This window comes from Topomyia yanbarensis, chromosome 2, assembly GCF_030247195.1.
Source record: "Topomyia yanbarensis strain Yona2022 chromosome 2, ASM3024719v1, whole genome shotgun sequence".
Taxonomy (NCBI): Eukaryota; Metazoa; Arthropoda; class Insecta; order Diptera; family Culicidae; genus Topomyia; species Topomyia yanbarensis.
In genome coordinates this window covers 73,403,463-73,428,267 of record NC_080671.1, presented here as the reverse complement: position 1 = coordinate 73,428,267, position 24,805 = coordinate 73,403,463, and the positions used below count along the sequence as shown (strand labels likewise).

General features: G+C 38.9%; 1 protein-coding gene across 2 annotated transcripts in view; it reads left to right on the top strand.

Moving 5' to 3' along the window:
- Positions 1 to 24,805, top strand: part of LOC131678435 (uncharacterized) — a 65,926-nt gene that overhangs the window by 20,976 nt on the left and 20,145 nt on the right. The window contains exon 2 of one of the 2 annotated variants that reach the window (XM_058958591.1): positions 5,087 to 5,260. In XM_058958591.1, the coding sequence (XP_058814574.1) occupies positions 5,171 to 5,260 (90 nt within the window). In that variant the 5' untranslated portion in view covers positions 5,087 to 5,170. Of the gene's footprint in view, positions 1 to 5,034; positions 5,261 to 24,805 lie in introns of those variants that run through there. The other variant, XM_058958590.1, reaches the window with a different exon arrangement.

The window sequence follows — 24,805 nt, the reverse complement described above, 5'->3', positions numbered from 1 at the left end:
CGAGTGATTAAACGTTACTCTGAGCATCTAACGGAAGGAGAAATGCGGTCAGAATGGATGTTCTATTAGTGATTAGGATCACAAGCGTGTAATCAAAGCATCCCATCGGAATCCCAATGCTTCGGTCAGGGATATGGTCAAAACGAGGAATTCTGGTGCTTTCGTTCAGGGAACCAAGAACCGCGAGGGGCTCCATACGTACAAAGTGTAAAAGGCTCCAAATCGTGATGAACGGCAAAACACCATTGGAAAGACATGGGCCCGGAAACTGTACAGTGTACATCCAGATGCTGACGAAACGAAGCCTCATTGTCTTATCATGGACGATGAGACGTTAAGACGAACTTCCGGCAGCTTCCGAGGTTACTGTTCTTCACCGCCCAGCACAATTTTGATAGGGAGTAAATAAGCAGAAACTTTTAAAGTTTGCCAATAAATACATGATTTGGAAAACGATACTCTCATGTGGTAAAAGGAGTGCGCCGTTCGCGACTGCCAGGACTGTAAATGGGGAGATCTACTTCAAGGAGTGTCTACATAAGTGTCTGCTTCCTTTGTTAAAGCAACGCGAGGGTCCTACGATCTTCCAGCCGGATCTAGCTTCGTGCCACTGTTATCATGAAGTGTTACGAAGCCAACGGGGTCACTTTCGTACCCAAGGACGTGAACCCCTTCCCCAACGCACCGGAACTAAGGCCCATCGTAAAATACTGGGCAATTATGAAGCAGGCACTGCGGAAGCTTCCCATAGAGGTCAAATCTGAGGAAGGCATGAAGAAAAAGTGGGTTTCTGTACAGAAGAAGCTGCAGCCAGATAATATACAGAAACTAATGAGTGGAGTTTAGCGTAAGGTGCGAGCGTACAGTTATGGTATTGAAGTTAAATGAAATAAATATGCCAAAAGTTTTCCAATGGGTTATATTTTAATGTCTGAAAGTTTGAATAAGATCGGTCCACTCGGCAATATTCCACAGCATTTTTCCGTGATGTAATTTGATGTGGGACATTCTTTAAAAACACTTTTCTACTGAATAATTTTCTGTTGGAATAATGTTGGGGGAGGGAGGTTGGGGATAAACGTGCTTAATGAAATTCTAAATCTATATCAGAGTTTTTCGCGGCATGATATTTTTCAGTATTTTTTATATGCGCACATGGAAAAAATTGTTCCCAAAATCGTGAATGAAGTGCCATGGATTCTGGAACAATCACGTTTTGACGCTACGAAAGAAGGACCATGAACAAAAATCATGTGTTTTATGATTATGTCCAATTCTTGTGAACTAATTCATGATTCCTTATATATTAGACACAATTCAATATCTGTGCTCGTAAAATTGTTAGTAAAATCATAAGATATTACTTATGGATACGTGAACTGATTAATGATTCCTAGTGTATTCGTCACGATAAGGCGAAGTTACGAATATCATGATAAAACTGCTGATATTATGAACGTGCGTCACATTACTACATGTACCAAATTCCACTAACATATCATGGTAACAATCACATAAATCCAAAAATCGCGACTAAGATTCTGAAATCCTGAATATAAATCACACAACTCTGCCAGACACATCTAATACGAATCTCCTAACTAAAATATCACGGTTACGTGAATTGAAAAAATGTAAGTCATATGCAATGTCCTGAAATCATGAACATATTTTAATAATGTCGGTTTTTTTAGTTGATATATTTTATACAAACCAGTATACTCGTAAATTATGAACATGAATCATAACAAAAACTCAACATAAACAGGAAGCAACCACAGTAACCCAATCAACCAATCGAATGTAACATCGTGTATATTTTTGGCTTGAGCTATTTTTTTGGAAACACAAATAGTTTCATGAATACGAGAATTTGGACATGATTTTCGAAAAGCGTTCAGTTCACAAAATCGTGATTTTTTTAAACGGTTTTACGGTAAGTACGAACCACGAGTTCACATATAGGTACATGAAGATTTTATGATTTCGTGAAAGATTTGACAAGTACGAATGGTAAGACGTTGCTCTTGTACTAGGAATCATAAACCATTTCATGAACACATGAATAATATTTTATGATTTTGTGAACTATTTCACGAGTACATATTGTAAGTAGTGACTATTGTACTAGGATTCATGAACCAGGGCACGTATGATCAGTGGTGACTATTACATTTATTATTCTAGGAGCCGATCGGACGCACAATATTTGCAGCAGCAATTCGACACTTTCAGCAGATGGTGTGAAAACAACCGAATGATTCTGAATCCGGCGAAATGTTCTGTGATATCGTTCACCAGGAAAAAAGATCCCATTGAGTTTGAATATAACTTGTCTGGAGCTCTTGTTTCCCGGGTGAGCTGCGTTAAGGATCTTGGAGTGCTGTTAGATTCGAAACTTACATTTAAGAATCACATTTCGTATGTTGTTGGTAAAGCATCGCGAAGCCTGGGCTTCATTTTCCGTACGGCTAAATCCTTTACAGACATTTACTGTCTCAAAAGCCTATACTGCTCTTTAGTGCGCTCTACGCTGGAGTATTGTTCGGCGGTCTGGAACCCGAATTACATGAACAGCAGCGATCGAATTGAAGGCGTTCAACGAAAATTTATACGGTATGCTCTTCGACGCCTGCCTTGGCGCGATCCTGTTCGTCTACCAAGCTACGAGAGTCGGTGTCAACTCATCCAGCTCGATACTCTCCAGCGTCGTAGAGAAACTGCAAGAGCCTTATTCATCTCTGATCTTCTGTCAGGACGCATCGATTCTCCAGATTTACTAGAGCGAGTTAACATCCAAGCAAGGTCCAGAACGTTACGCGGAAACGTTCTTCTGAGAGTGCCGTTTCGACGAACTATTCAAACAGCTAATGCCGCTATCACGGGACTACAACGCCTCTTCAATCGTGTGTCGCACTTGTTCGACTTTCATTTGTCTCGAATATCATTGAGAAATCGATTCCTGCAGTTTTTTAGATGTAATTAGTTTAAGTTTCCATCATTGGGGCCGAGTACGGCCTGTTGATGTGCGTGATAAATAAATAAATAAATAAATAAATAGGAATCATGAACCAGTTCACGAATACATGAATAGTATTTGATGATTTTGTGAACTATTTCACAACTTTATTTACTAGGACTCAAGAACCAGTTCGCGTATACATGAATATATTATGATTTCGAGAACTATTTCATGAGCACGAATGGTAAGTCCTGACTATTATATTAGACGTTATGAACCAGTTCACGAATGTATGCATTATATTTTGATTTTGTGAAATATATCACGGACACGTGTGCTTATTCGTGACTATCACACCAGGAATCATGAACCAGTTCATGAATACATAAATAATATTTGATAATTTTGTGAGCTGTTTCATGAGCATGGATATTGAATCGTGACAGATATATTAGGAATCATGAATTAGCTCACGAGGATTGAATAGAATAAAGTTCCGAGTGTCGTGAAATAGTTCACGAGAAAATATCCATACTGTTTTGATTTTGTGAAATAATGTACCTAAATGTATGAATAAAACATGAGTCACTCTTCTGGTTTATGAATTATGCTCAGAAAGGTGTGAACTAGTTCACGTACCAAAAAACGATTGGGTACTAATATGGCGTAAACCGTGATTGAAGTTCACAAAACAAAAGCATTTATTTCCTCTAATAAAAGCGTTATGGTGGCGTTACTGAAGGGAGATTGACCACAATTATAAAACATGATTTTTGTTCATGGTGCTGTTTTTTTTAACATAAAAACGATATCCAGAATTCATTATTTTAATAGGTGGTTGTGGGCCAACCGTATTTTTGTTTGTGATGAACCCAGTGTTGAAAAATTAACCTGAAAATGCTTTCCAAAGCTTAGTGATTGATTTTTTCTTTAAATCTTCGTCGAAAAATGTATAGTAAAAGGCATAAACTAAATCTTAGACGTGTTATTTGCAAAGTGTTATCATCCCTGGTTATGGGCCACCTAAAAAATCACTTCCGAAGCAACAAGTCCATCTAATGTACATCCGAGCACGTCTCATAATACCAGCGCTACTCGGGATACCAGCTTTGCTTCGGTGTTGGTAAGATAATTGCAAGCTGGCAAATAGCAACCCTAAACTAAAGAAATATTCTAGATTAAAAAATCGTGTTTCACTGTTAGCATTTTGCATGTGAAATTTTAACATTTCGTAATATATGAATAGATATTGAAAGTTTGTTAAACATTTGATGTCTGTATGTAACACCTTTGGGAAAATATTCTGGTTAGCCACTGACCGGGCATTCAAGAGATAAGCGAATGTCACAACTATAGCTTCAAATTAAGTAAATCAAACCGGTCGTTCTATGACAAACAACATAATGAATTAATTCATCGTTCTCTGAAGCCACGCCTTGTGCAAAAGTTCAGATTGACTACGATGCTTATAATTGCTGTAATTTAGCAGCTCATTTCCAGCGACCCAATTTTTAGGAAAATTATCTTTTTTTTATCTACCAAGAGAAGAGTTTCCCGTTGACCATCGAAGAGGTAGTAATTATAACGTTTTCAAATCTGTTGCATGATTTTGACCGTGCCGCAAAACTAGTAGAGCGAAACAAATCGAGCTACAAACTTCAAGCGCAAAATAGTCAAAATGTTTCCGTAAAGTCCACCGACCTGGCGGCATTTGTTCATAGAACACAAAAGATGTAAGCGTGCACATTGCCGCATTAATCGATCTATCCACGCAAAACTTTGATTGACAGTATGCCGCACACCGCGTTGATTCTCCGCACGAGATCACGGAATCGCTAGCGGCTGCCAGGTTGAAATGAAAGAAAACTTCCGAAACCTCTGACAGCGAACCGAAAGACCGTCATTAAGTGCAATTTTCACCGCAACTGGAGCCTTTAATACGCGGAAAGAACTTTTGTGTTTGTAGTGAATTGTGCTTGCTGAGTGCCCCGTTGTTCAGTAAAGTAAAGAGAACAAACATGTTTTCACTTATTTACGTGTGAAAAAGGCAAACAATTTGTAACTTGCGAATATCTGCGCGTTCTGCCGTCCACCCACCCCACTTTAGCATTGTATTTTTAACAGCCGAAGAAAAAGTGAAAACAATTAACTTTTCTCTCTTTAGTGAATGAGCATCTGCCGGGAGCAGCAGTACTCATCCCAGCGTGAATGGTGATAACGAAACTGAAAATGAAGCTTTTCAGGTCCAGGTTGGCAAAAAGCAGATATGCCCAGCTGATTGCGGTTGCTTTTGTGATGGTAAGTACCTATACTTAACAACATATTGATGAACTTTGCTTGGTTTAGGCGCGCAGAAACATAATCCGCCGCGGAAAATTTCACGAGACTTGAATGCGTTTGAGCCGACGAACTTGTTATAATGTCAACGTAACGCGCTAGACGCAAAGTCAGTTGAAAATTCGATCATAAACTAAATGAAGTTTGCCAAAACTAGAAATATACTATGATTCACTAGGAAATCTTACCGATAGCCACTCTAGATATAATCAACCTATTAACGTACAAAATGATATCACCTGCTGCGATTGCCTTTTAACATTGTTTCTATCATTCTTGGCTACCTTTTCGTTATACGAGTGGTTCTTGTGGCTTCATCTGTAATGATAGCCCTTTTGTATTCCTCCGGTGCTCTGTTTTACTTCGTTTTAGTCCCACCATTTCCGTTAACTAAATTGGCAGTGTCTGACAGCAGGCACTCAGCAAGACGGGGCTAGCAGCGAATCATGTCACCACAAAGTGCATCATGTGCAATGGCATCTATCCCTTGAAGACATCTTTCAAGCGGAATTCCGCCCCAAGATGTACGGAACGGAACAAAAATTACCTAATGGCTTTGCGAAGGGTTCGATTTTCGTGCTTCAGGGGGATTTACATAACAGTACGACAATTTCACCTATATTTAATGTTCCGACCGCGGGCAGGATTGTGCTCCAGTAGCCGACTTTGAGCATATTTAGATTCGTTAGTAACACATCGTTTAACATCGGATTCAACAATCTGCGAAAACGCGTAATTTGATTAAGGGCCTGTATAGAAGCTAGACAGACTTTTTTTTCTCAACGAGTCGCTTATTCCCATTCAACAGATCGCTATAATTATGCAATTGAGCGGTAAATATCTAATACTCACTTGTGGGTAGAAATTGTATATTAATTAGTGAAAGACTCAATTCCATAATCGCGTTCGTTACAAAGGCAGTATGAAAACAATAAATGCATTTCAATTGTTTTAACAGATCAGGTAGGTAAACCGGCAAAGTAAAACTTATCCAATAGAATAAATGTTTTTTTTTCTTCCATAAATATGGTCTGCCTAATCGGCACATAAAATTCACTCTCACTCACTGTATGATGGCGTGTTTCTTTTCCTCTTCTTGATCTGGTTTTTTGTTTGCCCCTCTTTCAGAGTTCGTTTTTCCTTCTGGATGAAGCACCCACTTAGTCCAATAATTTTTCACTGCATTCAAAGTGTTGGGGCGAAGGAAAAAAAAGTGTGCAAATAGGTGGAACAGTTCTGTTGTGGAATCACCACCAGTCTGGCCGTTAATTTAAATGAACCAAAAGTGTGTTCTCAGCTGAAATCATAATCACAATACTACTCGACTCCGGCACACGGACTGAGGTTTACTTTCGCATTGCCGGGGCACTGCTAGTCGGCGATCGATACCTGTTCGGCATCTATACATAGCAATGAGGCGTCGGAATGTATTATTGGGCCAAATGCTTTCTTTTCCACAGCAAAATCAGCAAAGAGCGGATAATTTTAAATTTATGTTTATCATCTAGACAGTGCACGTAACAGGTTTCTTTTGCATGTAACAGCATTCGGAACTGTAATTAACGTTTGCAGAATGGCAAACATTTAGTTGGCGAGTGTGAGAAGCAAACAACTGTAGTCGATCTCGACCGTATAGAGCTTCCGTATCAGATATAAGTTTAGAGATAATTTACAATGTATATAATTACTTTGATATATGAGCCATTTTCAATGCATATCGACTTGGTATGGTGTCTGGATTTGCTGTTGCATGATATTCCGAAGCGGGCCTCAGAATAATGTTTTAAACAGTTTACATACACCCGTTCCGGGAAAGCGCTCTCAATCAAACCAGTGCCATCTTCATACATGGGCTCTAGACTGGTATCCGAAAATTTCAACATTGTATCTGATGAATGTTTCAGTGTCCAATAATTCTGCTCACTTGGTCCACAAGAAGTGGTTCCGCAGGCGGTTTATCGTTTGTATGGAGTAATATATGGTGACAAGCTTCCGTTTTACTGCTAGAGGGCACTGTCACTATTTCATTTAATCCGAGCGAAAAAATATTTTTTTTAATATTTTCTTGTAGGGAGAGGCGTACCGTGAAGTATGGAAGTCAATCTGTTTTTTATAAACAGAACTATAAGCGCTACTATAGTCAGTAGATTTTTGATTAATTTTGATTATTTGGCGCCATGTGCTGCTAAACTGAGTAACATACATATCAGTGTGGGAAACCCACGATCACTCCGCTTCACGATGGTGTTTACAACATTGAAAATGCTGGCTCAAGCAATTTAGCTAGATATTATATCCTTCCTGATTCCTGATTCCCAGTTATTGATGGCATTTTTTTCAATATGTCCTTCCGACGCGCTGTCATGTAGTATCTGCATGAATCGCGGGTTGGATAAAAGCAATACTTGTCACTGAGACAGGTAGAGATAAGGAAGTTGAGTATTTGTGGCTGTCCTCAGGGTGGCGTTATGTCACCTTTGCTATGGCATCTGGTTGCCGACGGCTTGTTGAGGAAACTCAATGAGCTTGGAGCAACAGGTTTGCTGACGATTACCACATACTAATTACTGGACTTTGCGTCAGAACAGTTTTTGACATAATGCAACAAGCATTAAGAGCTGTCGAACAGTGGTGTCGATAAGTTAAGGGAAGCGTCTGGTGTAGCAGGCAAAAAAATCTACTTCCTTTTTATCCGTTTAATTATTAGTATTGTACCTCTAGAATAGTCTCCCGCAATCTCGGTGGCCAGGACGAACTTCTTTTGTTTTAATCAGCCATGTATTTCTCGCGGGTATTTAATATAACACACGTAGATTTAATCTATCGGCAACAATTTTCGAAAAACTGACAGCGATAAAAACGCACTACTTCTACCCAAATTTTGAAGAGAAAATATTCAATGGGTTATTTGCTACAGCGTTTTTCCGTGATGCAATTTGGTGTGGGACACCCTTTAATAGCGTTTTTCTCGAAACCACGTTTTTGCCTTTCTCATATAGAAAGGTTATGCAATCACTCTAAAAATCGTCAACATATACCATTCGACTCAACTCGTCGAGATCGGAAAATGTCTGTGTGTATGTATGTATGTTTGTGTATGTATGTATGTATGTATGTGTGTGTATGTATGTATGTGGAAAAAATGTCACCTCTCTTTCTCAGAGATGGCTGGACCGATTTGCACAAACTTATTCTCAAATGAAAGGAAAAACGTTCCCATCGGCTGCTATTGAATTTTTTATTGATTGGACTTCTGGTTCCGGAGTTACGGGTTGAAGAGTGCGGCCATACAGCTAATTCCCATATTAACTGAACTGAAAAATGCTCAAAGGGGGGAGTAAAGGAAAATTTCAAAATCGAATTTGTATTTTTAATGCCAAATGTCTTTAAAATGCATGAAACGTCGAGATTTGATGTACTCTCTAAAAATTTTTTTGGCGATAGTTGACTTGTTTTGGATTTTGGAAGTCATAACATAGTTTTATAGTGAAATTTAGGAACAAATGAAATGACAGCTGCATAAAACCATATTAAAATAACCGGTTTCAAGGATTCCTTCATAAAACCAGGATAAAACAATGATAAATCCCCGAGGCAATTTAATTGTTACTTGGGATGACTTCATTCGGGTGAAATCTCGGGTCATGTACAATCATCATCGCTTGTGGAGGTTATCGCGATATTAAACTGTTGTCTGGTCATGTGCTAAGTGTTCTAGTACCAGATCTCTTTAAGAAATTGGATTCTGAGATGATTATGACTTTCATTGGTTTAGTTTTCGATAAAAATGCACTGAAAAAATCCATTTTAGACAAGGAAAAGTTTTTTTCAAATAACTTTTTTTCCTTGAAAGTGCCCAACTTGAATTTTTGACGGTGGGTAGAGAATATAATAAAATATCTTAGAACAAAATTTCATCTAAATCAAAGATGGAGTTTATTTTTAAATTGACTTTAAATTTTTCAAATCGATTTTTTCCAGTGTAGGAGTCGATGGAGAATTTTTTCAATATTTTTATTAAAAAAAATCACTCCTGCAACATTTTTTGTAGGATTTGTCATTTTTAGACTATTACAATTTGAAAAAAAAAATTGGTAAAAAAAGTTTGACCCTTTTTAAAAGACAGTCAAGATAATTTTTGGAAAAACAAAGTATGAAAAGTGTCTTTTTGTGACAAAGTTCTCATGTACAGAAAGTTTCTTTCTGTACATGAGATCTGAGAGGGTGCTGCCAACATTTGGTCGGTGTTAAGTCAGACCGGACTAAGTCGCAAAACATCAAAAAATGAGATAACGATAACACCGGATAAAGAATTTCTTCAGCTTCATTCGACTTTTGCCAGATTTGAAATACGTAACCATAAACAAAAAATATTTCAAAAAATAATTTCCAACTATAACGTAGAGGATGCTGCGACTCAAACTTTAAATCCGTTTTTCTCGAAATCAATATTTTGTCACTTAGTCCGGTCTGACTTAACACCGACCATTTGTTCGAATTAGCGTGAAATTCGTCGATATTCAATCTCAAACTTTAAAAATCGTTTCTCTCGATATGCGCTAAATGGCGTTTGTTACAATATAGCACAACAGCGACGAATTAATTTATTAAATTTCCTATTTCTCTTTGCAAACTAAATGATTTAAATGTTAACTGATAGGATAAAATTTCGTATGACAATTTTTAATATATGGATATTGAACGTTTCCTAAACATTTATGACGCTTGTATCAAAAACCATTAATACAAATTTCTGGTTAAAGCACTCAGAAGATTAGCGAATGTATACCAACTATAGCTCCAAAAAAAGTAAATCAAGCTAGTCGTTCTTGGACAAACAACACAATGATAGTTGACTTGTTTTGGATTTTGGCACCTTTTGCCTTTCTCATATAGAAAGGTTATGCAATCACTCTAAAAATCGTCAACCTAATTCCGGCCTTTTTTTACTTTTTTTGGGCGTAGGTAGGAGTATCCAGTGAGGGGTTGCTACTTTAAAATTGAAACTAGTTTAAGTATTTTCAAGAAGTTGAAAATTTTTGTGCCTATCAAATAAACGAAATGAATAAAAAAAAAAAAGAAGAAGTTGAAAATTTTCGGCAGGGTCGGCAGACCCCCCGGATCCTCTTCCTTGATCCGCCGCTGGTTTTAAGTGATGTTTCAGTGTAAACACATAGCATCTCAAGATCGTGGCTGTCGATCCATTGTATGTATGTGCAAATCGTACTGGATATGTAATATACATTTCCACCGTTGTATTGAACATAACCAGCCATGGAATCGTAGTTTAGACAAATGAAAAAGGTACAATTGCACCACTAGGTGGATTAAAACAGGTTGTCTAAATTGGCGAACATGATAACTCAATAATTAATCAACGAATTGACTAGAGCTTCCATCCCGGGAATTTATTTCCCGGGAATCCCGGGATTTTTGGATTTCCCGGGATTCCCGATTCCCGGGAAATTGCGTTTTCACATTCCCGGGATTCGGGAATCCCGGGAAAATTTTTTTTAAATTTATTTCAAAAGGCTTAGGTTCTGCGAATGAAATTCTGTAGGAAATATCTTTATCGGCAAACATTTGGAGTGAGCAGTGAATGCAGATTGTGCTTTTCCAACTGATTTTCAGATCTTTGGACTATATATCTTTAGGCTCGCTGATATGTTTTCATGATTTTTTAGGTATATAGTCCAAGCCTTACTCAAAATACTACTAAAAATGTTGATATTTTCATGCAAAAATGGATTAATTTGCCGGTCTTTGTACCGAAGCATTTCCTTACAGTAGCGTTAGTGTCGCGCACGATATCTCTGCAGCCGATGAGCCGATTGATCAGATTTTTTAACAGTTCTATTAATAGTTTATTTTAATAGTTAGATCTTGAATGAATGCAATCAAATTAGTAATTGAAATGGCGGTAATTTCTTAAAAAATCGATTAGTGTTTGTTTCAAAACTTGGGATGGTTTGTAGTGATATTATACTTAACGCAAACGCTATTTAAAATAAAGAATGTTTCTAGAACGTCTTAGTAATTAAGGAAATCTGTAGTCTACATTAGGGTTGTGGTACCGGTAATACCGGTACCGAAAATCCCGGGAATACCGACCCATTTTTGGTGTCGTAATACCGGTACTGAATAAAAGCCAGTACCGGTATTTTCGGTACCATACATTTTTTTTATGAAAATTTTGTAGATTCTCTAGGGGGACCTGTTTCAAAATATCGGTCTGCAAGATGACTTTTAATTATATTAATTACCTTCTAGATAAATCGTTGAGCTAACACCTTTGTGGGGGAATGAGGTGAGGCCATCATCATAATAATTCTAGAAGTTAAACATTACTAGCTCACGTTGTACTGAACGGTATGTTAAATTCCTGCTTTATTTTGTCGAAATTAAATTTTAACGATCTTGTACTCAATTTCAAAATATTCACATCTAGTGTAAGAGACATAAAAATTTGCTATGAATTTGTTATTAGCGATATTCTGAATGGTTTCCATTATTCACTGGGTGGCGCGGAATAAGATTATGTTCTAAGTCATGACTGTATTTGGTTTGCTCTTAAAACTTTATTTATAAAAGAACGAAAAGCGATTTAGTAGCTAACAAATTTAGACTTGGTGAACTACTTCAAATGGGGCGATTTGTAATTATTGGTGTTCGGAAAATTCAGCAAAACTCCATAGTTTACAGGAAAGCAAGGAGCCTTGGTATGCATTAGAGAATAGTAGGCAAACGACATAAAGATCGAAACCAATTTACGGAAAAGCAAGAGTGGAACTGCGAGCAACCTGCTCGGATTTATTGCCATTCTTGCTTTGATTTACTGTTGTTAATAGGGTTTCGTACATGTACCATCTCTTGAAGCCGACAAAAGTCGCACAGCTTAGCAGTTATTGTTTTCAAAGTGGCCTATATTTCGAAATTAAAGAAGGTGCCGCATACGAAAAATATCTTCTACTGAAATGAGTCATGCCATTCCGAAGCAATTAAAAACAATTAACATGTTTTTTTGATCAGCACAAATCAGTCATCTGAGAATAAGGTCATCAGTTTGAGCATTCAATTTCACTTCGAAGCTTTTTTCGAATTTTTTATTCGAGTACCGGTACTTTACCGGTACTACCGGTACTGAGGGCTTCAGTACCGTAGTACCGGTTCTCGCCAAAAAGGGCCGGTACTGCGAACCCTAGTCTACATCGATTGACGAAATAAATAAATAAAATTAAAAAAAAAATTGAAATATTTGATCGGTTCATCGAATGCACATTTCGTCTAATTTGTTATACCGTAACTGTAATATCTGTAAATTTTTGGATGTATGAAAAGAAAGACATGACGCTGTAGCTGTCCAATATCATGCGCATCCAACCTATTTGAATGTCGCTTTCAAGGATTCAGGCAGGATTGTTGAATACTCGCCCGTAACAGGAAATTGATGGTAGGCTTCATCCAGCGCTGCACAGTTCGTCCATTATCTGCTTGATTTTGATTCACACTTAATTCGGAATGATACTGATCCTACCGCGACAGAAATGGATTCCATATATCACATTTTCTAATTTGATCGGAAATAACTGCACAATACCCCGAATCAGCTTAATCTTTTCATTCAAGATACCAAAGAAGGTGCTTTGCATTAAATTGATCCATCGTATCAGAACAACGAATTCCAATTTTGGACAGTAACTTCAACAGCTAGGTTTAGTATATCGTCCCAATCGTACCCGTGATTACCAAAATTTATGTTAAACTTATTGACGAGTTATCAAATGATTGAATGATGTGTAGGACACCAAATCGCCTTTTTCTGACAACTGCGTTTAGGATATACATGCAATCAAACGGGCTTGAAAACTTTTCAATTTATTCTTTGTTTTTCTTAAGAAAATCATTCACCTTTTTAGTTTTCTTCTGTATTCCCGGGATCCCGGGTTTTCCCGGGAAATTTATTATTTATTTCCCGAATCCCGGGAAGCTGAAAACCGTCGGGAAATGGAAGCTCTAGAATTGACTTATTATTTTTTCTCCCTATTATTTTGAAGACAAGTGAAAAAATTTCACAGAAAGATATGAGATTTTTCCGTTTCCATGAGGTCATTTTCCGAAACTCGAACTTTTTTCTATTTTTTTTGGTTCATCGAGTAACTATAAGTCTAAGCTTCACAAATCTTATTGAATTTCCTATGTCAGATAATTTTATCAAGAGTTATCATGTTCGCCGCGGTGCTACTCGACGTGGAAATGGTTGGACGTCTACTCTTGGAACGCTCGTATGTGTGGCTCTGTGTGAGTGAAAATATTTTATTTCGTGTACAATGAATGTATAAATAGATCTTAACATTACACAAAAGATCCATTGTTGCTTTGCCTTCAAAATCGTAAAACAACATAACTTTCGGTTTGAGCATTTTACACCAGGCGCCCCCTTAAATTATCAGTTAATCCAAACAAAACATCAATGGTTTTTTTTTCTAGATGAAGCGAATAACAATCGGTTATCGTCCCTTATAGTTCTTCTTTTCCAAGCTCCTGTGTGCAGATCAAGTCAAATACGTTGAAGATATATTGGATTTCAAACCGAATTGGTCTGCTCACTGTGAGTTCCAAGTCAAGAACGCGTGCATGATCTTCCGACAGTGCAGACGAACTTTTGGAAAGACCTGGGGTCTCAAACCCAAAACATCTATTGGATTTAGACGACAATTGTACGTCCAATACTGTCATAAGGATGCCTTTTGTGGTGGCAGAGGGGAGAGGTGATTACGATCCAGTCATAGCTAAACCATCTGCAAAGAATGGCGCTCATGGCGTCGAATGGTGTTTTCAAGACAAATCCGACTGCTGCCTTTGAAGCCCTTCTAATCATTTAACCATTACACATACACTTTAAACAAGAAGCACTATAATGTGCATACAGACTGCAGATTACTGGTCTTTGAAACAGTCTTGCTATCAGTCATACACTACTCTGGTCACAAATGGTTACATGGGGTCAAGAAATTCTTGCTCTCAGACATATCACACTCACATGTAGTTTTCCTTACAGGACATTCCATGTGAAGATTTCCCCTCGAGAGTAGTGGTTGTCTGGCTGTATGGAGAAACAACAACAAACGCAAGTGACCTGTTACATTGACAGCTCTCTGATAGAGAGACATTCTGGTGCTGGTGTCTACAGTCGTGAAATGAGATTGGAGCAATCTCACGCGCTAGGTAGATACTGTACTGTATTTCATGCAGAAATCTTCGCGATTATGAGCGGAGTAATATCGGCCCTTCCACAAAGCTTGTTATTTACAATGTTATTTACTTCTGCTCCTATAAACAGGCTGCAAACAAGTTCATTATGAAGTAATACGACGCTTGTTAAAGTTTGAGACGATTTCGATTTATATTGAGAAAAATACGCCTACCTACTTGAAATTTGAACACGTAAGAGTCGAAGGGGTCTGGCAGTTCAAAGCAGTATATCAACCATTAGCGCCACGAAGTGGAAGTCAGACAAATAAACTTTGCGAAGGTTTTAAATCATTTTTGGCAATTATAATATCAAGGTGCTTCAATAAACGCTCAAATAATATATAACATAAAGCATACACAGATATTTATTTATTTGTTTTCGTGAATTTGATGGTCGATATTTCGAGATTGTCAATTAAACAAATTTCTCTTGGTACTACTTTGCCGATAAGACGAGATTCTAGTGTGCATGCCTTTATTACCTTGGACAAACCTTTTTAATTAATTATAACGTTAAATACCACAGAAAATGACTTGAGCCTTTTGGAATCACTTTCGCTGGAATGCGTTCTCCCAAAGCCCTACTATTCTCTTTGACGCTGATGTGGCGTTTCTTGTTTTTCGTGACGCGATAATCATCCGGATTATAGAATATAATCAAACGCACGATTTGGTGATTTTCAACATTTATCTACTTTTTTATACGTCAAAAACAAGACGGAATATTTACCTTGACAGAAATGTGGTCAAAAAGGTTTAAATTGCAGTTTTTGAATAATTCTCACAATACAACTATTGAAAATTTCGACTTGCTCTTCTCGCCGAAATGACGGCATCAGCTTAAAGTGTCAAAAATTAAATATATTAAAACGAATTTTAAAAAGTTGGCAGTTGTACGACTTTGAATATTCACCCTTCACTAGAATTTCGATGTTTTCCGAATATTGCATGTTGTTCTGCCTAATAAAGCTTTCTGGCTCGGTTTACCGTACATGATGAAACTGAATATGAGAAACTTTCGTAAGCGTAGGCTCCATATTTATCTTCAGTAAATGTACCACTTAATGAATTGTAACTCTAATGTGATTTTGGTTAAAGTCAATCACGATGGCAGTCTCCCGTATGTCCACATTCTTCATCGGTGTATCGCTCATTTTACTTTAGCGATATTTTGCTTTTCTGGTCTGGACAAGATGAGAATCACAGTTCAATGAAATTCATATCGTTCAAAGTTGGAATGAAATTTGAGTTTTAGGCGAGAGTTCTGTTTGTTTCAACTTGGCACGAAGGAGTTCTGTTCCGCGAACTATCGCATCACTTCAACTATATTTTTTTGGAAACCTGACGCATCTCTAGAGACTGAACAGCTACAAATAATGTCCAATCCTCATCATAACTTCAACCAACAATGACGGAATAAAATCCATCCTCGAGGCGCATGCCACTTTGTATAATAGAAATCTCTAATCCTCCCGAAACAGTCCTGTTATCTGCCGCTCAACATGTTGTAAATCTTCCTATTACTGATTTCGGTGAAGGAGTACGGATCTTCCATGATACTTTCTAAGGCAAGCACCGTTTCGTTGCCGAATCGACATGCTCTGATCAAACGTCGACCCAAAATAACGTTGATCTATCTGCTATTGAGGCACAATCATTACTCCACACAGATGCGAGGGCGTGGGCGAGAGCTGTAACGTCCCCATCACAGGTGAGGACATATCTTTTATTACATCTATACCTGTTACTCTCCCGACCTAATTTCAGTTACGTCCTGTATATGTGGCACTCGATAGTAAATTACGAATATACATATTACCAGTACGGTCGAGAACTGAAAACAAAGATTGGAGACATATATTTAGCTGCTGTTGACGGTGACTACGATGAATATTTTTTCACAGCAACCCGGTTGAATGCTAGAATCACATCGCTGCAGCATTTTGGTAATAGTTACACTGTTTATCGTGCTGATAGAAGCAGTGACAACAGCATCCATGGATCAGGCGGAGGAGTTTTGATTGCTATATTTACAGCACTTGCCTCCTTCTCGATTGCTATGGATAGTTGTTAAATTGTTGAGGCTGTTTGGACAAAGATCACTATTTCGACGAGAAGTTATTTCATTGTAGCTATTTAAATTCCAAAACACACTCGAATGTAGCAATATGCAGCTGCATTTGGGATGAATAGAACAAGCAAACGCGAATACTGTTATGCCAGTCCTTGGTACTTTAACCAATCAAGGCTTAGTTGGATCGCCTCAAGGCACGGATACGCATGGTTTCCTACCACTAATCTCATTTTCTCGACCTAGTCTTCGTGAATGAGAGTGCTCTATCTGAGTGTTCTGTTAAAGAAGCATCCAGTGTGGTCGTTTCTCTGCATAACTATCATCCCGCTTCAGAACTATTTATTTCTACCACAGCTTCACTGCAATACGAAGAGGCTCTTGCTGAGGATCGTCTTAATTTTCGAAAATCTGATCTAGCAATGTTATGCCGTTTCCTGTTGCTGGTTGACTGAAGTAGACTGCCGTAGATACTGCTATTGGCCTTCATGGACGATTACTGCTGAACTGTATTCAGACACCCGTTCCAAAATGGCAACCTTCTAAGAAGCCTCCCTCGTCACTCATCGGAATCTAAAGCGTACTCGTGGTAAAGTTCTGCGTGTATGCAAATCGACGAAATCCTCTTCCCAATGCCTTCTTCAAGCCTACAATGAGTAACGCATTCTCAATAAGCTTTAGTACAAACAATATGTGAACCGCATTCAACAAAACTTACGACGAAATCCGAAGGGCTTCAGTTCCTTCGTTAATACGAAGAGAAAGGAAACAGATCTCCCGCCTAGGATGTTTTATAATAATGAAGAAGCGACTACAACTATGGAAAAATGTTCATTATTTACAAGATACTTCTCGATCGTCTTCACGACAGATGGCATCTGTTACCGAGTTCGAAAAAGCCATTCGTGATGTTCGCTCTGACGCTTTTGATATGGATTTTTTCGCGGTTTCTGAGCAATCGGTTTTCTCTGCGTGGGTTTTCATTGAAATATAAATAAATCGGACAAAGAAATGCATTTGAAATTTTTCGAAAATTGACCAAGCGGTAAGTATCATATTTCGATGCATGGGTGGCTTATAAGCATAATACATAGAAAAAAGGAATTTCAAGTTGAACCATTATTAGTCAACCTGTTTTCAAAATACCAAATTAAAAGGTCCTCCAACAGATGTTTTAGGGAAAATCTTCGTTGAATCACTGAAGACTCGCATAAAGTAACGATTTTTTCTAATCCCATTATTTTCAGTTGAACAATCCGCGAGAAATCACGCTCATCGTAAGCGATGAAAACAGTAGTGCTTCAGGGTAAAATTCATATCATCGTTGATTGCAATAATGTTTTGGTTGGGATTGGATTTTTTTCTTGGGTACGCTACATATGCACAAACGACATGCAAATTAGTAGAGGAGTTCTAAAGTACATTCACATACACATACACACATCTTGTATCATAACTCTTGATGATACCTATAAACGACACTTTTGAGTAGCGAATAAAATTCTAATAATCATTTCAATGCACAAAATTTATTTTCCAATTTTTCCCATTATTTTCCGGGCATCAATTATGCTCCAGTTAGAGAGCTTTACAATGAAATTCCAATATAAATATCCCCCTCCAATCTGGCATGCTCGATTCTTCGTGTTTATTTACTAAACAAACAGATACAGGAGTAACAACCGCTCCATTTATCATGTATTGTTGTATGCAAACATGTGCATTGGCGTGGCATAATTGTGCCAAGCTAAGGTCTACAAACGTGACGAAGAAAACGAGAGAGAGAAATTATGACAGGAACATGAAGGAAGTCGCATAAATTCGAAGCATTTAAGTGGTTACAGTAATAAAGATGTTTAGTTTGTGTCACTAGCAGATACACAACGTCCCACGTTGGTACATTCGTATTATATATAGGTATGCAATGCAACAATTTATGGTCAGTTTAACTGACTGGGCCAATGTGGGGCACTGTTATTAGTCCATGACGATTTTTCAGATGGTAAAGATAATGGAAACAATTGTAGTGCATCAACCCAGGCTTGATATGTTAAATTTACATGTCTCGTACTGAAGCAAAAAGCTGTAATGAATAGACCTTCCTCGTGAGAGATTTGTCTTAGTTTGCCCGCGAAATAAAAACTTTTCTGCGAACAAGAATGCTGAAACTACTCATAAACACATAATAAATTTAACCTGTTTTCAAGTAATTACATATAACGCTAAATTGACGTTACTGCAAGTGGATATAAAAATAAAATAAAATAAATAAAAAATAAATATTTTTCGGACCTATTTTCACATCTGAAATCTTTCCAACCTTCAAATAGCTACCAGACGGTCCAATACTTTCTTTCTTTCAGTGTACTTTTCAAAATTGAAGTGTCTGTTCGTCGAATACCCACTTGTCCGTGAAATCACTTCCAGCTAACCAACTAAACTGGGTACGCAATTTTGCCTGGGATCGTATTTCAATGCCGCGTAAAGTCCTCTTCCAGCGTCTGTGCTGTAATTACCGCGCCGCACACCGCTGCCCCTGTGTTCGGGTAGGTCTAGATTTTCGCGATCGTATGTACATATCATCTCCCAAGATGCTTCCCCGATGTTACCGAAGAGGTTTATTTTTGAGTACAGATGGCGGTTCTTCATGTTTTTCCGGTGATGCAATCGACAGCAGGGTAGCATGCCTGCATGCGTTGTTTTATTGATCCAAAAAATGGGAAGTTCAATAAGCGCATTTTGAAATTGACCATACCTTTACAGCTTGAAGGAGCCAATTTTTGCATTTTACATTTTAAATTTCTTAAAACTAGGAGATTACAATAAGGGATTTTGGGGGCGGGCCTTGTACGCACCTCACCTGAGTTCGATTCCCAACCCCGCATAGGGTTAGAGATTTTTCCAAAAGAAATTTCTCTAGCCCGGAAAGAGGCGAATGACGCTAAGGTTACCTTTACTTCTATAATCCTCTATAATCAAAATAAAAAAGGGATTTTAAAAACTACATTTAAAGACTTAAGTACTTTCGGCCAAGCGAGCCACTTCTTCGCTCTCTTAAGTCTAACTTGTTACTGCTTCGGTGTGAGATAACGGATCTTTTGAAACTTGTAAGGCTTGACCTTGAGATCATTTTCAGATATGCATCGAATGCTGCAGTCGGATATTTTCAGTTCTTTGGACAGTCACCGCTTTACTACTGAACCTACGGTTGCCCACCTCCATGACGTTTCGCGATGCTACCAGTATTATTATAACGAATTCTGGTGCGATAAACTAAAACTTTATTACATTAAGTGTTTAAGCTCACGAACAATCGCTGGTTGAGATGTTCCTGCTAAATATAAAGCAACTACACTATTTTTTTCAATTCAATCGCTAATCTCTTTTTTGCGTTTAGTGTCGGCAAAATGCTTTTGTACACTTCATTATTAATCTGAGTGATTCCCAATTGCTGACTATAGGCGCTGTCCCATAAGGTAATATAGAACGTATAAGGTTTATTACCTTACTGGGTGCAGTCGTCCATAAGAGCGAGTAAAGGCGCTATAACCTAGGCTCATTAGCTAAGGCAAGGTGTAAATAGCTCTGTCGCTTCCCAAAGGACCAAAGGAGTGACATTAACCTTCTTAGCCTAGTCACTCCCAACGATTTATCATATCCCCTTTACACTGAAACGGTCGGTACGGTTGTCCTTGTTTCTTCCTCCTGCAAGATTCAAAATGATTCGTTAGTTGGATTATTCATTAAATGAATAATTTAGTTGCCGTATAATTTTGAAACATCTTTAAACCAAACTCTGCACAGTAGACCTGGCCGTTTTAACATTTGCGATATATTACACATAATATGCTTCAAATATTTATGTTGGCCACTAAAGAATATCTGCAGTGTTTTCCAGGATGCTTTTCAATACTGGCTGTGTAAGGGTTAGAATAGAATAGAATAGAATGGCAAAATGCTTTTGTACACTTGTAAACAATACTCCGAACTGCCATTCAGCCGGACGGTCTGAAGTTGGTTACACTTCGAGTGCCGCACCCTATATTGGCTGCAGAAATACATGTCAGGGAGGGGGTTTGATTTCAGCATCGGAGTAATACGGGAGAGGACAACGGTGCCAAAAAAAGTAGAACATCAACCTTACAGTTTGTGACAAATCGTCTACGGTAATGACAGCTTTAGATTGCCAAGTCGTCGGATGGTGCTCGTCAGACCCGTAGGGAATCCTCCTGGTGGGTCATAATTTCGGGTCGTTTTTGGCTCCAGTTATGCAAACCGATTGGTGAGTTAAAACGATCACGTAGTAGCATTCTGGTGCGAGTTGGTGCCACAAAAGTAGTACAGGGGACTTCTGAGAATGAAAAAAAAGAAAGAGAGTGGTTACATTCTTATATTGATTGATTTTAGGAAGAGATAGATCAGATCTTGAACTGGGTCGTTGAGTGGAATTCTTTGGGAACGAAGGGTATGCATCAGCTGAGATTAGGCGAAATTGTACTCACTGCGTGCACAGACAATGTGTTCGATGTCGTGATAGCGGTCACCACAAGTGCAGACACCACTATCCGCGAGCATAATACGCCGAAGATGTGCATCCAGCGTGTAATGGTTTACCATGAGTCAGGACTTCACACGAATGAAGTTACGAACTACATCTTGAACCAAGATCTCGTCCATACCTTCGGGACGATTGAATGTAGCTACCTTCCTAGATCACCCTTACCCCACGAAATTTCACAACTTTCAAGGGTTCTCTGTTGAGTAATACTGAAAAATTGCTTCGATTAGTCTCTCATACATGTCACCTTGGCACAGTTGGAACTATTAAAAGATGGGTCAATATTCTGCGCTATGTAGTCAAAATACAGGGGCATGAAACAGGTTTGAGCATTTAGGTCGACAAGCTTCTCGAATTTTTCAATCACCAATGGGTTCAAGATACCGCATCGAATGAGCAATCGATATGAGAGTTCCCAAAATCGATTTTCAGACTTCGAGACTTATCGTATGGGTCGACTGCATGTACTCCAAGGCGATACGCAAACAACGATACTGAATTCTTTCGAGTTTGATGAAATGTATGGTTGCAGCCGAGCGAAAGCAGAAGCATCCGTATCCCATTACCGACAGTATCGTTGTTTGGTAATAAGGTCTTCTGGATGACCACCCCACCATGTTCCGGTTATTGTACGGAGAAAATTGATGCTTTGTTGGCACTTCTGTTACAGATACGTAATGAGGCATCCCCAGATACCTTTGGAGTTGGCTTTGCGGAAGCCAAATTGTGTATCTGACAGTAAGCCATTTGCTTTGACACCATTGTCGATGCGGAATAGGATTATTATCTCGAACAACTTCCGAATGCAGGACAACATTGCAATCGATCGATACGAGTTATGGTCGGAGGCTGGTTTTCTTTGTTTTTGGATGACGAGGACTTTCACTTGCCTCCAGTTGAGGGACAATGCTACACTCAAAAAATGTATTAAATAAATTCAACGTCCCTTTGCAGAGTCTGGCAGATTTTTTAACAAGTTGCATTTGATTCTGTATGGCCTTGGGGCATTATTGATACATGATAAGAGTGCAAGTGAGAACTCCACCATCGAGAAAGGTGTTTCTTTCGCAGTATCGAAGGGAGACGCGACGCGATAGGTCTGCTGTGCCGGGGAGGAACCGGAAAAATCTTGGCGAAATCTAATATCCAACGGTTTGAATATTCCACGCTCTCGTTAGTACTGTTTCGGATTCGCATACATTGGGCCATGCCCCAACGAGTGCTCATCGATGTTTCTCTCGTTAGTCCATCAACGACCCGGTGCCAGTAACTACGCTTCTTGGCTTTCACGACCTTCTCCGCATACATGTCTGAGTACTCTTCGTCCAACCATGGGTTGACAGGACACCGGTATGCCTTATTGCTACAAGCCTTATTGCTACAATGGGAGGGACCCACGGGACAAATAGGCGAACAGGTAGACGAACCTTGTCATAGAGGAGGTAGTTAGCTAGAGCTGAGCAGGCGAAGGTCACGCGATAAGAAGCAGATTCGCGTAATTACAACTCGGATCTATTCCCCGGAACATTCAACCCTATTTCATGGCGCACTCTATACCCCTTCGTAAAATGCTCGTCGCCATCAATATCATTTGCCTGGTTGAAGCTATTTACCACCACCCGAAACATATCAGAGCGTATATTCTACATTCTTGTCACGGCCGACTATCGTTCTGCTAGAACTCGAGAAATCTTCAATAAATTCAAACACTTTTTGTCTTTTGCCCGGAAGAAGATCACCTAAGCCCGGTGGCCGAGCGCGGACAACCCTTGAGTCGGGGAGCCAATTTCGTTTTGAGATCTATCTCACCCTGTCAGGGGAAGTCATTTTGCTCGGGCCTATTGTCCAGTGTAAGCTGGTATTGTAGAAAATAATGGGAAGTGAAGTATTATAGCGTTACTTAACTTATGTATATAACGGTACACAGACGGCTTACTAGAAAAAAAACACTGCTTCACTGCTCACTGGCCGCATAATGGTAAACGCACAGAGACATAAAAGAAGGGAAAAAATACTGAAACCTCGACGAGGCGGAGAATGCGCAAGATAACCTTGGCAGCGGATTAGCACTATTCTTTCTAACGTTTCACTGCACGGACTGGAAAGCTCTGTCAATCGATTCGAGATTCACAGAACGAATGAGAGTGCCTTTTTGTTGTCGCACTATATGACCGCATATCGACACGCTTCTCGCTCGTAGCAAAAGTCGAATGAGATGTAAAAATAACATGTACAACTTTATATGGCGTTACACCAATGAGAACCAAATGCCATTTTAGATATGTTATTGTATCCAATCCAAATAGCACTAGAAACATCTACATAAATTTATTTATTTTTTTTATAATTATTAAATTTATTTAGGCCCAAATGCGGTAGCTCGACGAGGCCGATTGTTCGTTTTTTACAATAAATAAAAAAACAACTAAGTTACATTTTTTGTCTCGTTCGGACGCAGCTTTCTGCTGCGTGTTGAGATCCTTTTTCTAGGGGGCGAAATATTGCCAGTGTTGTCCACTGCAATTTGAGGTTCGATCCGTTTGTCTTCTTTCGCGTTGTCGTTCATGTCCATGTCCTCATCCGTACGACTTTCCTGCTGCTCGCGGTCAGATGTTCCAGTTTCTGTCTTACTCTTATCGGTCGTTATTGTATGTTCGTTCTTTCGGCATTCGTTTCGTTGTTGTTGTTGCTGGTTGTTGGTGCTTGATCTGGAGATGTTGGTTTTGCAGCTGTTAGTGGTTTAGTGTAAGATGGTTCTGGGCTGATTTCAGTTGGATTGGTTAAGTTTCCCTTAACAGTTTCTACGCAAGGTTTTCCGAGGTGCAGCTTCTTCGTGCAGAACTGACACGTAGGAATTTGTCCTTGGTACGTGACTAGTGATGTCTGTTGAATGAGAGCATCGTCCCTTCCTAACACTGTGAAGCTTATGTATGAGGGAATTGGCTTGGTCACACGCATTCTCACCACACGAACACCGTTAGGGATGCCCAGGAAAAAAATCCTCCATGTATCTTGTGTAACGGAGTCTACTTCTCCGTATTTTTGCAAGGATTTTTAATCACGCTGTCAGGGGTACGCGTAGCCAAATCATGGACACGAAATTCTACTGCGCCGTTCTCGATGTATACGGGAATGCTATATTTAACATTGCCGCATTCGGCGGTGTGCTGCATGTTGTTTCGCGAGGCGAATGACTCAGCTTGGTTAATGTTCTTGAACGAAATCAGCACGCAATTTTTGATATGATGCATTTGTAGGGTTTTCACTTCATCCAGATTGAGTTCCATCTGCACTTTTAATAACTGTTCCACTTCCCGAATGGCTGGTCTTACGGGGCATTTCGAAAAATCAACAGCAACACAGTTCGGCCGCATCTGGTTTGCTTTTTGCTGGGCACCGACACTCATCTCTAAATCGCACAGTAGGTATAGGCTATTGTTATATGGACTGCTTGTGCGATAGGAACCGATTGATTTTTAGGTAGAATTGACTGTTTCACTTGCGCGGGACGATTTTTGCTTCTGCTCAGGGCGAGATGTGAAGACAAACTGAACATAAATTTATTGAAATTTCCCTGTTAATGTTAAGTTGTCGAAAAATGAGTTCTGGTATAGAAAATGTGAAA